The 18,152-nt window shown below is 42.8% G+C and overlaps 1 protein-coding gene across 6 annotated transcripts in view; it reads left to right on the top strand.

Annotated features, from left to right (window-relative positions):
* The window catches only part of MAGI3 (membrane associated guanylate kinase, WW and PDZ domain containing 3), a 201,074-nt gene that overhangs the window by 100,980 nt on the left and 81,942 nt on the right, over positions 1–18,152 (top strand). For all 6 annotated transcript variants that reach the window (XR_005065430.1, XM_037038724.1, XM_037038726.1 and 3 more), the window contains one exon: positions 9,549–9,665. Coding sequence is in view for 4 of the 6 variants with exons in the window: in XM_037038724.1 (XP_036894619.1) it covers positions 9,549–9,665 (117 nt within the window). In the remaining 2 variants the exon portion in view is untranslated. The remainder of the gene's footprint in view (positions 1–9,548; positions 9,666–18,152) is intronic.

Raw genomic sequence — 18,152 nt, forward strand, 5'->3', positions numbered from 1 at the left:
TCCTGTCACTGATGGTTCTCTGAATATTTTGCTTTATTTCATTTTGGGTATCTTTCATTTGCTATTTAATTTTCAGCCAAGCTCAATCAGTTCTGTGAGCAATTTGATTATCAGGGCTTGAAATTCTTCATCAGATAAGTTGGCTGTCTCCTCCTCGTTTAGCTCTCTTTCTGAGGTTTTGCTCTGTTCTTTCGTTGTGGCCCTAATNCTGACTGGGAATTGAACTGCGATCGTCTGGTTTGCAGGCCTGTGCTCAATCCACTGAGCTACACCAGCCAGGGTCTCTCTTCACTTTTTTTGAATTTACATTTCTTCATTCTGTTCCAGTTAAATGTTTATTTCTTCCTTTTGTTCCAAATCATTGATTTGAGTCGTGGTTTCCTTCCTGTCACTGATGGTTCTCTGAATATTTTGCTTTATTTCATTTTGTTTATCTTTCATTTGCTATTTAATTTTCAGCCAAGCTCAATCAGTTCTGTGAGCAATTTGATTATCAGGGCTTGAAATTCTTCATCAGATAAGTTGGCTGTCTCCTCCTCGTTTAGCTCTCTTTCTGAGGTTTTGCTCTGTTCTTTCGTTGTGGCCCTAATATATATGTCAGTATCTCAGTGAAGCTAGAGAGGAAGAAAAAAACAAATGTGACCTCCAATAACGGCAGCCTGTGCCCTGGCTGGTGAGATCGCAGCAGTATTTTGCAGAAGACAGCAACCTCACTTGATTGCTTTAGTCTGTGTTTCTTCAAATTAACTCGGAAGAGTACTAAAAGATGACCAGTTTTCAAAACTGAAATGGCTCACAAGTTTCCAGAGTATTTAATGCTTTTCCAATTTGAGACCAAGCAAGCATTATATAATTAGTTTTAAAATTCATTAAGTTCCTGACTGGAGACTATTATGCTAAGTGAGTAAGCCAGTCAATGAAAGACAAAAACCATAGGATCTCACTTGTAAGTGGAATCTAATGAACAAAATAAACTAATAATCAAAATAGAAGCCGAGGCATAGAAGCATGGAACAGACTGACAGCTGTGAGGGGTGGGGCAAGGTGGGGGCTGATTGAGAGAAGGTGAAGGAATTAGTCAAAGAACATATACGTGGCCCATGGACACGGACGGCAGTGTGGGTGTTGCCTGTAGGAGTGGGGGGGTGGGCTGGGTAGAGGGGGGCAAAGGGGGAAAAATCCGTGAAGTTACTGCTTGCCTGTAATGAGAGTGGCATTCTTAAAGAATGTTGTTGCCATGGATTTTGTAAGTTTATAGCGTCAAACATGCTCTTACAGACAATTGAAATAATGAAATAGCATTTGAATACAAATACAGAATATAGAGGTGGCCAGTAAGAATATATCCATAGTTATTAGCTTACAGCAATTATGAAGGGTCTTGGTGTCAGACTTGTTAGTTGATGTTCTTTTAAATTTAAAATTTTTAAAAATTTTTACTGATTTTAGAGAGAAGCATGAATTTGTTGCTCCACTTATTCATGCACTGATTGGTTGATTCTCGTATGTGCCCTGACCACAGGATTGAACCCACAACCCTGGTGTATCAGGATGACGCTCTAACCAGCTGACCTACCTGGCCAGGGCAGTTAATATTCTTATGAATTATTACAAGGTTCTACTCAACCCTCTGGTCCCTGGATCTTGTCCCAGTCGTGAGAACTCTTCCTCACTTTCTGAGAACCAGCTATCCTGGATTCTGTCACTTCCTGTGAGCACCGTGCTCTTTCCCGCCCCGAGTGCCTTTGCGTGTCCTGCTCTCTCCACCTGCCACCCCCATTTTTTCCCCACCAGCCTCCTGTTTATCCTTTCGGTGACCGCTCCAGTGTAACTTACTCAGTGACTTTCTCCTAGACTCCACAGGATGAGCATCTAGATTATAGATGTGCACAGTCTTCTAGACTTCTCTTTCATGATGCTCCCGTGTTTGAAATTTCTACTCTAATGTCCTTTCCTGCAAGGCTGTAAGTTCCAGCTAGGGGCACTCTCATTCACCACTTTACCCCCAAGTGCCTACTACCGGAGACTCAGTAAATATTTGTTTACCCAATAGACGCAGCTGCTTCACGAAAGGGTGGGTTCTTACGAAAGAGCTCTTAAAAGCATGTGCTCTTACAAGCTTATGCAAGAGAAGAAATTTATCAAACGGTGATGGATGGATATATGCGTGGATGGATGCGTGGTGCATCCGTGGATGTGTGCACGGTGCATGGAAGGATGCATGGATGGATGGATAGGGCAGGCAGTCCAGTCTGGTGCTCACAGTGGAGGTTCTGGAGGCAGATTGGCTGGCTTCAGATCCCAGGTCTGCTACTCGTAGTGATGTGACCTCGGCCAAGTTATGTGAGGTCTCTCCACCTCAACTCCTTATCTGTAAAACAAGAATCGTGACACCTCCCTCCAAGGTTTTCAAGAGTGAAAACCTACAGCATATATGTACCATGTGGTGACGATAATCGAAAGCAACAGTCCCAGGCCCCAGGGTCCTGTTTCTGGTTCCCACGCTCTCCTCAGTTCCACATCTTCCCCCAGAAAGAGTGGAAGGGTTTGGTTTTGTTGTTGTTGATTTTTCCCTCCTTTGGACTTGTTATCCCCAGCAGAGCCAGAAGACAATGGATTCAAATGTTAAGTTAGCCTTATTTTGTATTTCTGTAGAGCCAGAAACCACTTGTGAATACACTTAAAAGTATTAATAAAGAACATTCCTGGCTGGTGTGGCTCAGTCGGTTGGAGTTTCTTCCTGTAATGGAAGGTCATGGGTTTGGTCCCCTGTTGGGGCACCAGTCCAGTCCAGGCACCCACGCCTGTCCGGGTGAGTGTGGGGGACAACCGATGGGTGCTTGTCTCTCCCGTTGATGTTTCTCTCCCTCCTCTCTCTTGAAAAGCAATGAAAAATTAGTCCTCGAGTAAGGATAAAAAATAAAAATAAAGAACAGATTTGAGGAATTGGCATATAAACTATCATTAAAATTTACTTTTAAAGACTTAGTTTTTTGCATCAGTGAAGAATTTAGCATTTAGACAAAGTCAAAATGAAGTCAATTTCATGTTTAAGAAACATTGTTTATTATAGAGTTGTATAAAGATCAGCAATTTCCAACCTTTTTCATCTCATGGCACATATGAACTAATTATTAAAATTCTGCAGCACACCAGAAAATAATTTTTTGCCGATCTGACAAAAAATAGGTATAAGTTTTATTCATTTACAAAAAAATAATAATAGTTATCTTTTTTGCTCCAAAGTGACTTTTTAAAAAAGTCTCTGTACTTGTATATAAGGATTTCTGATACCAAGAACTAACCAACCAGATGCAACCTTACTATGTGACGTGGCCACTACAGTGCAATCATATTATGGGACTTATGTATTTTTGGTTCAAGATAAGGCATTCACGCCAGATGGCTGTGTTGTATTGGCTGTCGTCATTTTAAATTTGACAGTCTAAGGGAAAAGAGGTCAGTGCCCGACTAACTAATCAGGTATTGCATGTTTTAAAAACTCTTGCCACACACCAATTGAAAAATCATTGGCTGTTAAAGCATGTTGTATCATCAGTTAAGTGCGTATTTTAAAATTTCATGTATTTGAAGCTGTAGAGGGTCAAATGAACAATGAAAAATACAAAATTAAGTTGATTCACTAATTTCATGTATTTGATACTGGGACTTCATCTGTGAAACAAAGCATGGCCTTAGCACTCAAATAGCCTATTCTTGTTTAGCAGCTGTATAAGATACTTTTAATAACTTTTGTGTCAGAGGATGTATTTGACCATGAAGCATGTAGGTACTCATTATGTAGAAAAGTTTCATTCAAGTGCTTTATACAATGGACTACGGCGTGATTTATTTTGGTTTAGGGACCTCTTGCCTTGAGCCAAGGAGAGAGTTTGGACTTAAACTTAATGTGTATCACCTTCACCCATTCATGGAGCTTTCTGTTGCTACTGAGGTGCTCGGGAAGTGGAGGAAGCAATAAAACACACTGCCCTCCTGAGTCTAGGTCTCCTGGGAGAGGACTAGCCAGCAACAGTGGCTGTGTTGAGCTAGTTAGACGGACAGTTGATGGGAGGCAGTCACTAAGCCATCTTCGAGAGGGAGAGAACAGGTGTGGTCTCGTCCATACTTCGTCTTGAGGAAGACAGATTTTTAAAAGTTATAGCATCTGCAGGTGTGGTTCCAAGAGTAGAGATTTCTGAAAGAAAAGTTACTTGGGCCCTGGCCAGGTAGCTCAGTTGGTTAGAGCATCATCCCAATATGCCAAGGTGTTGAGGGTTTGATCCCTGGTCAGGGCACATACAAGAAGCAACCAACCAATGAATGTATAAATAAGTGAACAACATATTGATGGATGTCTGTCTGTCTGTCTGTCTGTCTCTCATCTCTCTTCGCCTTCCCTCTCCTCTCCTTCTCTCCTTCCCTCCTTCCCTTTCCCCTTCCTTCCTCCCTCCCTCTTACTCTCTCTTTTTTCTTCTCTTGCTCTCTAAAATCAATACATGTTTTTAAAAGTTACATGAAGAAATCCTTAAGGGTAAACAGAATTCTCTGAGCAACTCAGGTTTCATAAAAGATGTATATGATTGACAGATGGAAGGAGACATAATCACATTTCTACAGTGCTAAATAAACTGTAAAAAATAAACATTTAAGGGTTTTCTTTTCTGTAATCCAGAGCTCACAAGAAGCTGTGGTACTTCAGAGAGCTTTCAAGGTCGTGTCTGGAGTGAGAGCAACGAGAAGGAGGGAGTAGGCTGTCAGGAGACTTCGTTAACGTCAGCTGATTGTAGACTGAAATCAGATAACGTGAATGAAACCAGCAGTAAGCAGTGTGACTAGCAGCAAGCAGTTGCTTAGACCCTTCTCACTGGCTTCCCTAATCTCAAACTAGCAGAGTTACTCCTCCTACAGTCAAAGGTAAAACAACCCCAAACAGGAAAAAATAAATTTTAAAAAGATTAGGATACAGTAAGAGTATCATTCACTTTCTTTTTTTTTAAAGATTTTATTTATTTATTTATCTTTAGAGGGGAAGGAGAGGGAGAGAAGCATCAATGTATGGTTGCCTTTCATGCGTCCCCTGCTGGGAGTTGGCCTGCAGGGAACTGACTTGCAACCCAGGCATGTTCCCTGACTGGGAATCGAACCTCGATCGGCTGGTTCGCAGGCCCGTGTCATTCACTTTAAATGAATGTTTTTAGGACTCAACTGAGTTGCCTCACAGGAGTCAAAGGGCTCTCAGATACGATCTCAAGGTCATTATCAATGTTCTTTGTGAAATCATGGAGAATGCAGGAAGTACCAGGAGAATGAAGAGAAACAAATGACCCAGTTTCCCAAAAGACATAAAACTCAAGTCCACGTCCCTAACATATTCCCTCCCTCCCTTCCTTCTTTCTTTCCTCCCTCTTCCTTTTCTTCTTCTCTTCCTTTCTTTCTTTTTCAATTACCGTTTACTTTCAATATTATTTTGTATTTTGTGTACAGCATAGTGGTTAGACAATCATATACTTTATAAAGTGTTCTTGATATTTTCAGTCCCCACCTGATATATAATATATATATATATATATATATATATATATATATATATCGCAATATTATTGACTTTATTCCTTGTGCTGTACTGCACATCCCTATGACTATTTTGTAACTACCAGTTCTTAATCCCTTCACCTTTGTCCCCCCGTCCCCACCCCCCTTCCCCTATGACAGCCACTGTCCCCTCTCTGTGTCTATGAGCCTGCTGCAATTTTGTTTGTTCTGTTCTTCACATTCCGCATGTAAGTGAAATCGTCTGGTGTTTGTCTTTCTCTGCACTTCCCTAACATTAAACCGGGACAAAATTTGAAGAGATTGTTTTTTAAAAACTACAATATTGTAAGAGTTTAGAAAAGAAGGAGGTGATCACCATGAATCAATGTGAATTTATAAGAATAAGACATGTCAAACATACCTCACTTTTTCTTTTTTTTTAATTTTATAATTACTGAGTTAGAGAATACTAAAGACATGTCATATCTTGACTTTAACAAGTAGTTAAACATGTCGTATCTTGACTTTAACAAGTGGTTAGCAAAGTTTCCTAGACTACTCTTATGGCAAAGACAATGACACGGTGGCATTTAGGCTGATCCACAGTCGCTCGAATGGCCACACCTGTGCCGGCAGGCCATGGGGTCACCTAAATACTAGTAATCGGTGACTCCCTACAGGGCTTCCTCAGGGATGGGGAGTAAGTATTAATTAGCATAGATTCAGAGTGTGAGTTGGCAGTTGTGAGTGTTTTTGACTCATACAGATATATGTATTGAAACTTGAGTGCCTGAACTTATTTATATGATTGAAATTTCAGGTGTGGGCCTTTCCTCACCTGAACTGTAGTTGTAAGATATATAGATCTGTTTTTACGTTTCATAAATCCACCCGACTCATAAATCACTTAGAAGTCAGAGAATAATTTCAACACTTAAAGCGAAGGCTGGCTGGGTGAGAATGCTGTTCTGGGGAATCTTTGTTTCCCATATTTTTAAACAACAACTATATTAACCCCAGGGAGGTAGGTCGGTGTGCTCCATGCCCGTGAAGTGCCAAGTTTCTGTGGAACTCTCCTGGGACAAAAAGGCACAGTTTCATAGACAACGTGATCAGAGAGACTCCTCTGCGGCGGCTGTGAGTTAGTGCTCCTGTTGGCCCTCTAGTGATTTTAACTTTATTGACGTCTGCCTGTGCAAGATAGTTGGGCTTAAAATTTTCCTAACATCGTATCAGAGAGGGGACAATAACATTATGTCCCCTCATGAAAATTCTTTTGGTTTCCCGAGACAAGGAAGTCCATGATGGTTGTTGTAGCTAATACAGTTTATTATTAATTATTAATCTTTAGGAATACCAACTCATAAAATATTAGCCTTTTATAATCGACTCTTCAGTGATATTTGTAATATTTTGTCTCCAACCAAGAAAGTATGATCATGTTTTCTGAGTAATTGCACATTTTAAATAAAACGTCGCATTGATGAGCTTGCCCCTCACCCTTTTCTTTGCGACTGTTTGCCCTGGTGTTGCATCCAGAAACCCAGTAGAAGGTGAAGGTGAAGGCCAGAGTGGTTTTCCAGCCCCGACGACTCGGGTGTGCTTGAAACCCAGCTCCTTCTTGCCATGGCCGCCTCTCAGTCTGCAGACCGCGTAGGCCCTTGAAACAGGACTGGAGTTGTTTCGGCTTCATTTCCTCTTAAGAGATCCTCTCATGCTTTGTGATTTGTGATTTTTATTATGACTTTGACTTTAATTAAATCTAATTTAATGACTGTTATTTTTAGAGATTAAAATTCAGTCTAGTTTCTTAGGGTTTCCTCTGTGAGTTATATAGTATCTTCTACTAAAACTTCAAATTAAAAAACAAAAAAAAAGTCTGAAAAAATGTCAAATCACATTGTCTTCTTTCATTGTGCAAGTATTACCTTTTATCCAAATTAAATCGATTCCTGAAATATGTTGAATAGAAGACTTTTAAATATGGAAGGCCCATGTGATATTCTTTTAAATGTGGAAAAATTTATGTATTCCTTGTCTATTCAGAAACCCTAAGCAGACTTCCACAAACATCACTAAAACATTTTAAGCACCTATATAACAATCCGCTGAAGTTTTTATATAGTATTTTTCACAAAGCAGTTGACAAATTCCTTGCCTAACTTTTAAAATACTTTATAAATCCACTACTGGGTATGTTTTTGTTCAGTAAGCAATGAGACTGTGCAGTATTGATTATGAATTAAGGTTTTCTTCTACCCGGCAACAAACAAGTGCTATAATGTAAATAAGTAATGAAATAATGTGATTCCATTTAGATTGGACTCCGGCTGCTGTGGCCCCAAATGCCTGGTAGAAGCACCTTGTGGGATTCGGGAATCTCCCGTGTTCTGCCTGTGGAGATCTTTCAGGTTTTCTTCTTTCACCATGAACGTTCCCAGCTTCCTCAGTGTCTGTTTTTGGCAAAACCAGGGCTTTTTAGTTTATGTGCATTAGTTTAGGATCTTAATATTATCTCTGACTTTAGAGGGACTCTGATTTCCTGCTTTATAATAGTCACACCCTCTCATACGGGGTATGTTTATTTATATACACTTGTGAGAAAAGGATCATAAGTGTTGTATTAAGGATCATAGTTAAAAGAATGAATTGATCTGTAGTGACCTTCTGATTCATCTAACCTTGTCATACTATGCTGTTGAAATAAAACAAAGTGCATGTTAATCAACTAGTTATTTTTCGTCCAGTGGGAGAATCTATGCTGCCTTAGCATGGCTCTTTTCCGATGAGCTGAAGTCTCATCTCCTGAACAGTGTTTGGATTGCTTTGGGATTCATTTTAAGTTCAGCCCTTACTACACATTCACTGCTATCAGATTCCTTCAGTCCCCTTTTCTTGTCCTTCATATTTCCTGGAGACCCCCCCCCCAATTTCATCTCCCATTTCCCCCAAAATATGAGAAGAATCCTTCACTTCTTTATTACTCGTGTTGTATTGAGGAGGCAAGTAATGGACAGAAAATGCCTGTTCAATTTAGTGATAGAAGTCTCTGATTTAGGGCCCATCTGGCCTTTTCGAAGTTCCCGAAGCTGGTCAGTGTGGCTGGAGGGTATCTGAGGGGGGTAAAGAGTGAACAAGTTTAGGCAGAGGTGGCCAGGGCTAGGAGTGTGGGTTTTATTCCAAGTGCAACAAGAAGCCAGTGGGTGGCTCTCAACAGAGGAGTGGTTATCGGATTTACATTTTAAATTTCACTCTGGCTTCTGTATGAATGGCAGGAGCAGGAGGGAGGTGGGAATGGATGCAGGGAGACCAGTGAGAAGGCTGTTGGCGAATTCCAGGTGAGGAGTGGTGTGGCCTGACTGGGGAGGTGGCAGTGGGGAGGCGGAGACGTGGACAGGGTGGGAGATGTGTGGAGGGAGAATGGACAGAGGTCGCTGATGGGTTGGGTTTGGAGGGCAGAGGTGAAAAGGAGAACTCAAGGATGGCTTCCAGCTTGGGGTTTGTTCTACTGGGTTGCTGCTGCTGCTGTTACCGTCTTGTAAGACAGGGAAAACCAGGGGGAGGAAGACTTGTGGGGGGCGAATGGAATTGAGTTGCGGCTGTCGGAAATTTGGAGTGTTTATTCGACATCCAAATATATCCGTAATGTGTATGAACAAGTCTGATGACCTGGGAGCTTGGTGGCGATAGGTCAGGGATAGAGACATGGTAAGAATTTGGAAGATACCAGTATATAGATAGTATTTAAAGCGATGAGACAGAATGAAATTACCTTGTACATTTGTCATTTTCTCTGATGTATACCATGTCCCTCCCCTACCTCGTAAAATTCCGCCCATTCCATGTGTGTATTTTAATGATAGTGTCTAATAACTTAGTGTTAGTTATCTTGTTTTCAGTAAAGTATTCTGATTTCTTCTTATTGTTTCTTTTTATTGCATTTGATCACTGGCATCTGTATTTAACTGGAGATCTAACAGCTGTGTGTTTTGTCTTGTTGTTTTCTATCGCAGGCAAAGTCATTAACAAAGATTTGCGACATTACCTGAGCCTTCAGTTTCAGAAGGGGTCGGTTGACCACAAACTGCAGCAAGTGATCAGAGATAACCTCTACCTGAGAACCATCCCGTGTAAGTAGGAGAGGGGCCGAAAGAAATGCGGCCTAAGCGTCCTTGGGTAGCCAGTGGAACAGCTGGAGGTAACTCAGCAGAGAGTCTTACATGAAATTGTGGACACTGAGTCGGGGCACTAGAATGCAGCAGAAGGAGGGGAAGGAGAGTTTTTCAGGGGACATTCAGGGGGGTTGCTTTTCAAAGTAGGACAACCAGAAGATTCTATATATGGCGGCTTTTTAAACAGTCACTGGACTTGAAGGACCTCAGGCTGTCTATGTGAATGCGGCTACTAGAATTCATTCATATAAATTCGTTTCTACAGCCTGTGCAGGAAAGAGACACCTTTGTCCTCAGTGCCTTGGGCACTGAGACCTTTTTGTATTAATTATCAGGACATTCCTGATTTTAAAGTCTGCCCATTCCCCAGAGGAAAAAAAGAAGAAGAAAAACGCGGTACCTTTGTTTTGATAATCCATTTTGAATATCTACATGGATGTGGTGTTTCTGTCCCCGTCTTAATGGTTTTCGTAGGGCCTCATGGTTGTCGTAATGGTGCTTTGGTTTTTTAGAAGGAAAAACACATAACGAGATCACCTATGCTTAAGTATTAGCTTTGGTTAGTGCAGGTCTGGGGTGGAGTAAAAAGCAGTAAACAGAAAAAGGGCATAAGAGGACATCCTGGTTTGTTTCCTTTTCAGTATATTTAACTCCTCACGGATGCCGGCTTCTGTCACGGCTCTAAAACTCTTGCCTTCTTTTTCCTGCTATTTAATTTCACACAGTGTCCAGGCCCTTACCAAGCTTTTCTAATTACGCTTCTTAACTCACTAACGCTCTGCACTGCTTTGCCCCTCACCCTTTCTTGCTTAGAATTAAAAAAGAAATAGCATTATGTAGCGGCAAAGGGCTGGATAAAACTGAGTTCGAAATCCTGATTCTAGCATCGTCCTAGTTGCCTCACTTGGGTGAGTTACGTGATCTTCCTGAGCCTCAGAATCTCCATGTCAAAAATGTGAATAAGAAGACTCAACTCATGCAGTTGTTACTAGAATTAAAGGAAGAACAAGAACGAAAGCCCCTTGGCCTAGAGTAGGCACTCAAGTAGTGTTTGTCCCCTCCCCCACTTCTGTGTCCCAGCCTCCCATGCCACCTCCATCTAGTCTGTCTAGAGTCCTTAACGTGGTGTGAAATATTTTGGGTTTGTTTTTAAACCCGACTCCTCATCTGTGATTGCCTCCTGTAAATCGGCCCGGTCAGGTTTCAGGCGGGAGCTCCTGCACTCTTTCCTTAGCACTTGCCTGATCCATGTACTGCCTTTGTCCATCTTTGTATTCTTTGACTTGCTGACTCTCTCTGTTTTAGGAATAGTGTTAGACTTGGTAGCCAGTGTGGCACTTCCTCTCTGCTTCTTCATAGATCAATACCCTTAGGTCATGTTTTTTTGTTTTTCCCAGGTACAAGGCTTTTGTATAAAAAGCCTTTCACCAGATTGTCGATTGCATTTGAGCTCTCTCCTTTTAGGAAGGTTTGTGTCTTTATTCTAATGGCTGCCTTTGTATAAAAGCCTGTTCCTCCTCCCTCCCATTTGTTTTGGTCCCTACTGTGAACAATGGCAAAACTATCTTGTCATCTCTTCTTCCCCGTTTCCTGGTCCTCTCCCATCATCTGACTTGAAGTAATATCTTTTGTACTCCCAATAAACATAAGGTAATCAGCAAGCTTATTGTACTTTAGTTTTTCTTTTTTTTAAGTACATTTTATTGATTATGCTATTACTGTTGTCCCAATTTTTTCCCCTTTGACCCCCCTCCACCTGGTACACTCTTCCCACCAGCAATCCCCCACCTTAGTTCATGTCCATGGATCACGCATATAAGTTCTTTGGCTTCTCCAGTTCCCATACTATTCTTAACATTCCCTGCCTGTTCTCTACCTACCATGTATGCTCCTCCTTCCCTGTACCTTTCCCCCTGTTCCGCCCCCCACTGATAACTCTTCATGTGATCTCCATTTCTTTGATTCTGTTCCTATTCTAGTTGTTTGCTTAGTTTGTTTTTTGTTTTGTTTTTTAGATTCAGCTGTTGATAGTTGTCATTTTACTGTTCATAGTTTTGATCTTCTTTATTTTCCTAGATTAAGTTCCTTTAACATTTCATATAATAATGGCTTGGTGATGATGAACTCCTTTAGCTGTACCTTGTCTGGGAAGCACTTTATCTACCCTTCTATTCTAAATGATAGCTTTGCTGGATAGATTAATCTTGGTTGTAGGTCCTTGCTTTTCATCACTTTGAATACTTCTTGCCAGTCCCTTCTTGCCTTCAAATTTCTTTTAGAAATCAGCTGACAGTCTTATGAGAACTCCTGTGTAGGTACCTGTGTCCTTTTCTCTTGCTGCTTTTAAGATTCCCTCTTTATCTTTAACCTTTGGCATTTTAAGTGTGATGTATCTTGGTGTGGTCCTCTTTGGGTTCATCTTGTCTGGAACTCTCTGTGTTTCCTGGACTCACATGTCTGTTTCTTTCAAGTTAGGGAAGTTTTCTTTCATTATTTTTTCAAATAAGTTTTCAATTTCTTGCTCTTCCTCTTCTCCTTCTGGCATCCCTGTGATTTGGATGTCAGCACTTTTGGAGCTGTCCCAGCGTCGTCTTATTCTCTCCACATTTTTTTGAATTCTTGTTTCTTCATTCTCTACTGGTTGACTGTTTATTTCTTTGTTATGTTCCAAATTGTTGATTTGAACCCCAGCTTCCTTCCCTTCCCCATTGGTTACCTGTGGATTTTTCTTTATTTCACTTAGTGTCGCCTTCATTTCATCCCTGTGTGTTTGCCATACTCAGCGAGTTCTCTGAGCATCCTTATCACCAGTGCTTTGCACTCTGCGTCTGACAGGTGGGCTATCTCCATTTCACTTCGTTCTTTTTCTGGTGTTTTGATCCGTTCTCTCATTTGGGCAATATTTCTTTGGCTTCTCAATTTGGCTGCCTCCCCGTGTTTGTTTATTAGGTAGGGCTGCTTTGACTCCCTGTCTTGGCATACCTGTTCTGTTGTGAGGGGTGGAGCCTTAGGTATTCATCGGGATGGGGCAACCCACTTCACCGCTTTGTGGCGCCATATGCGGGGGAGGAGTTGGAGAGGGAGCAATGCCACTTGCTAAGCCCTCCCCCGTCCCCAGTCACTTCACTCACTTCCCATATGTGTTTGGTGTCTCTCTAGCTGTGCCCTGGTGGTCATTCCAGAGTAGATGTGTTTGTGTACATTTTAGGACCCTGGGGGCCCTTTAAATGGACTTTCTCGAGAGACCATCAGTTCCTTCTGCTGCCCCAACTCCCACTGGTATTTACAACCAGAAGTCATGAGGCTTCATTTCCCGGCACTGGGACCCTGGGCTGCGAGGTCTGGCCTGGGACTGGGGTTGCTTGTTCCCCAGGCACCCCTCCGAGTTTTTATCCGCCACACACGTGAGATAACGTGGGACCGCCCTGTTCTGCCACCTGCCACTGCCTCACCACTGCCACTGCCTCACCACTGCCACAACGCGTCCGCTCTGCCTCAGCTCCCCAGCTCCTTCCCTGCTACCAGTCCGAGTGAATGTTTCTTCTTTAAACCCTTAGTTGTCAGGTTTGCCTGCAGTTAGATTTTCTGGCAGTTCTGGTTGTTTTTTGCGTTGAGGTAGTTGTGCTCCTTCTTGGGGTTGTGTGAGGAGGCAAAGCCTGTCTACCTATACCGCCATCTTGGCCAGAAGTCTTACTGTGCTTTCACATGCTGCCCTCATCCTGACCATCCTTTTGATGCTTGAGTCAAGTCTGTATTGGCAAAGTGGACCGCCATTAAATCCTGCACTGTTCCATCTACTCATCCTTTATTCTTCATACCCTGGGTAATTTAATCTAACCACCAACCTCACCTCATTGTTTCTCAGTGATGGTGGTGGTCTAATGCTTGTTCTCTACTAGACTTTTAGGAACGGCTCACAGATCACCTTAGTAGTTTGCCTGTGGTTTTTATACTTTAAAGTTTGGACAGCTATGAAATTTTGGGCTCATATTTTCTTTTCTTGTCTATCTTAATTCTATTACTCAATTATTGAATTGTCTTCTGTGGTAAGCATCGCTCTTAAAAAATCGGAAAGAATCTGATTTTCGTTCCCTTGCAAGGAACTTGGTGCTTTGCCTACGCGGGGTGTCTCAGGGCAGCATGTCCAGTTCCTCAGGCCTAGAGCTCTCTCACCCTTGTTAACACAGCCGATAAAAATGTGTGTGTACCTTCTGCCACCCTCTGCCACTTGTCCTGGGATCTCCTCTTAATTCACGTCCCCTGGCCTAGCTTTGCAGTTTCTCTGCAGTGCGAGGCTTTGTCCTGGGAAGCAGCCACACTTTCTGTGGTTTAATCCACACGGTCTAAGCAGCTGCAGCCTTTCAGACCCTAACAGTGTCCCTTCGCTTACTCACCGAAGGGTCCGCAACCCTGCCTGGTCTCGGAACAGTGTTCTTTTCTGGAAGATACTGGATCTTCTTGGAGAAAATTCTCACCCCAGGCCTGGGGCAAGGGAAATATTGTACAGGCTGAGCTTGGAACATCTAATTGTACCAGAAAATATGTAAATGCTTAAAAATTATGGGGACATATCAGGACTTAAAAAAAAGCCACCTAGAGGTTTTCCACTGACAAAAATCTGAGGTAACTGGAGCAACAGAGTTAATGAGAGAGAAGGAGAATGAACACTACAGTCGTGAGACGTCACACTGCAGACAGAACGTGACTGTGGTCCCTAAGAGAAGAGGGGAGGGGCCCACGCACAACTTTCTGCCTGGATGCACTTCCTGGGCCTGGGCAGGCAGGGCCTGGGCAGGCAGGGCAGACTTGGGTTGAGGGGCCAGAAACCTGAGGCCAAGAGGTCTGAGGTGTCTGGAATTGACAGGACAGGGTGACGGAGAGCAGAGCTCAGTCTGCATAAGGGCCCCTTGAGTTGGTAGCTGAATGCAAGGCTGAGACTGTCGCGTGGGACTCCACGTGGCCCGGCAGAGAAGGCTGTAAGCTTAGTCATCTCTGTGCCTTATGCAGGGCTGGGAGAAACTGGAGGTCTAACCAGCCTAGTGGAGAGACCTGGGACAGCTCATGGCTCACCTTGGAGGGCTAAAATGAGCTAGACTGAGCTCCTTCGGGCGCACTTTCATAAAGCTTAATTAAGCAAGCCCCAGAGGATCAAGCGAATGTGCATGTACCTTAACTGTCAGTGAAAAGAAAGGAAGTTTGCAGTGTCTTTTTTTTTCTTTGCTCCTGCCTGCAAGAAAGACAGTAAGTTTCAGCAGCACACCGGAGGCCGGCTCAGTGGTGCCCCTGTGGGTGGCTTCCCTGCAGCGGATTCAGCAGCGCCTTCCTAGGTGGTTTCGAGAGTTCAACAGTTTCCATCCCTCACAGTTTCCTGACACATTCTGTGGGCACCCCAACAGGCTCCCCATGTTTCAGCGTTTCCCCTGCCAGTGGTTTTCCAGTGGGTCTTCTGGCAAGTCCAGTCCAGCCAGTGTCCCCACTGGCTTTCTAGTAAGTCAAGCGCACCTCCCAACCTCCCCTCTCCTCCCCTTCACCACCACCACCACCACCATCACCATCACCACCACATGGCACTTGCTGGAGGATTTCATCAGTACTTCCCCTGCCTGCCAGCCAGCCTCCACCCAGCAACTGGGAGCCATCTCTGTGCCCCGCCTCCGCCACACCTTCTCCCACGGCGCTGGATTCCCGACTGGGAGTGTCTGTTTAACTCCCTTTTGGTAAATTCCTTGGAAATAATTTATGATTCTTTATATCAAGTTGTCCTTGTTCAAGGTGCCATGGGGTTTCGCTCTCCTGCTTGGGCTCTGGCTGGTACAGAAGTGGTACTGGCAGTGGTCCCCAGAGACCCTGCAAGAAGGATTTTAGAATTGGGTTCGGTCGTATTCTTGGACTTTAGTACAGTGCCGGCTTCCTTCCAGTGGGAAGTAGTGTGTTTGTAATTCATGACAGGAAGTGGCATCACAGTTTGATCGCGGTGTAGTTTGTGGTTGATTGGGACAAAGTGCCAGCTGAACCAAGTACCTCAGGACCCAGAATACCTGGGGCAAGTGACTTGTTACTGCAGTTATGGTGTGGGGTGGCTTCTGTCCGAAGTCACCTGGTTTGTTATCATTGTGAACTCATGTCACAAGGGTAGTGACATTTGCAAATAAATAACCTTAAAAGAAGAGACCATTAACACAAAATAAAAATAATTTTAAAATTTGAAAGATATTATCACACATACTTACTCTTTGAACTTTTCACTCCGAAAATGAAGTTTCAAAGCCCACAAGGTGTCAGTTACTTTATCCAGTGGTCTCATCTTTGTTGGGTAACAAACATTCCAGACGTAGCAGAACTCTTTTGTTGGCATGAATATCCATCACATTGAAAGTGTTCATCCAAGAGCACCTTGAAATGAGGCATCAGTCACTGGTCATTCATATAAGCTTGTTTTCTTTTTTAATGATGGAAATATCTTTTCTCCTTGCCCTGATTTTGCTTTTGCCTCTGAAATCTGTGTTGCTTCTACTTCTGATCTTAGACCAGTTTCTGAATTCAGGTTGGAGTCTTCCGTGTCAGCTTTCTCCTTTTCTTTCCCTTTCTTCTGTTAAAGTATTCGCAAAGCCCTGAGACGCGCAGCAAATGCTCAAACCGTGGAAAATGCCAGCGAACGTTGCTGAGCAGTATTCAGGTGACATTCGGAACTCGCGGTGAGGCCGGGGTCACCGCACAGCCTCGCATGTCAAAACTGTCAATTAAGGACTTACGTAGCCTTCAAAAGTTGTAATTTTTTTTGGAACACCACTCATAGAAATTATATGGAGTATAAATGTGTATAATCTTAAATATTGTACTTGCAAGAAAGACCCACTGTTGGCAGGCAAGGCTGTGGCCACACATGCAAAGCGTGGGAACAGCTGCGAGGAAGCCTGAGCAGGTGGGGACCACCGCTCCCCACACACTCTGTCCTGGCCCTGAGGTGCTGGCTTTGACATTTGATTCTGCTTTTCAGTGTTTCCTGCTCTTGCTTTCAGTTGATGTCAGTAGATTCCTTCAAATATGTAACATCTCTGTGTCAGATTGTTAACCTTGAGTTCCCACCAGGAGAATTATAGTGTGTTTTTCTCATTTTCCCTATACTGTTCTGGTTCCNGAGCAGGTGGGGACCACCGCTCCCCACACACTCTGTCTTGGCCCTGGAGGTGCTGGCTTTGACATTTGATTCTGCTTTTCAGTGTTTCCTGCTCTTGCTTTCAGTTGATGTCAGTAGATTCCTTCAAATATGTAACATCTCTGTGTCAGATTGTTAACCTTGAGTTCCCACCAGGAGAATTATAGTGTGTTTTTCTCATTTTCCCTATACTGTTCTGGTTCCCAGAACTTATAGAATTGTACTGTTAGAATTAATGAATTGTATTGTAGGTAAATTATATCTGAATACAGTGACCACAAATAAATGTCCACAATTGTTTTCTTTTGTACCATCAACAATATGAAAGTTTATAAAAAGCTATCATTATAATAGCATAACCTACTTGAAATACTTAAAATTAATCTTTAAAGAAGTATAAAGATCTCTAAGGAAAATTAAGGGACATTATAGATTTAACTATATTGGCAGAGATTTCTTGCTTGTAGATTAAAGACTCAATATGGTGAAGATACCAGTTCTCCTCAAATTGATTAATAGATTCAATCTAACCACATTAAAATTCCAGCATTTTTAGCCTGCTATTCTGGTACCAGAATTTACATGCAAAGACTGTGAATAGAAAAACCAAAGTCAGTGGACTTGCTCTACTATGTCTCAGGATTTATCTTGAAAATACAATAATTACAACATTGTGCTAATGGTGCGGGAATGGTCACAAGATAAGTGGAATGCAATGGAAAGCCCAGTGGCAGGTGCCAGTATTATGCAGACACCTCTGTGTAAGTGTCTGTGACAGAAGCACTGTGGCTGATCAGAGGGGAGACAACTGACGGTCCAGTAAGTCATGTTGAGCCCCGAGCAGTGTGGCTCAGTTGGCTGGGCACCATCCTGCAGAGCAAAGGGTCACCAGTTCAATTCCCAGCCAGGGCATGGGCGTGGGTTGCGGGTTTGGTCCCTGGTCCATCCGTGTTTGAGAGGCAACTGGTCAGTGTTGTTTCCTTCTCTCCCTCCCTCCCTTTCCGTGTCTCTAAAAATAAATAAAATCTTTAAAAATAACTAAAGGAAGAAAAAGAAATCATTTTAAGTAGCAATTGGGTCAAAAAGGAGAGTGGACTACTACCTCTCATCAGCACCCCTTCCCCCCCCAAAAAAAAAACTGTTTTAATGTATTGAACTGTTAGGAATGAAAGAGAAACCTGTAGTGCTTTTAGAAAGAGTATAATCTACCCCCACAGTCTTGGAAAAGCTTTCTTTGAGACACCAAAAGCATTAGCTGTAAAGGAAAGGATTGATAAACTTGTTGGCTA

Source organism: Sturnira hondurensis, unplaced genomic scaffold, assembly GCF_014824575.4.
Source record: "Sturnira hondurensis isolate 20B ecotype Veracruz unplaced genomic scaffold, ASM1482457v3 Scaffold0024822, whole genome shotgun sequence".
Classification (NCBI taxonomy): Eukaryota; Metazoa; Chordata; class Mammalia; order Chiroptera; family Phyllostomidae; genus Sturnira; species Sturnira hondurensis.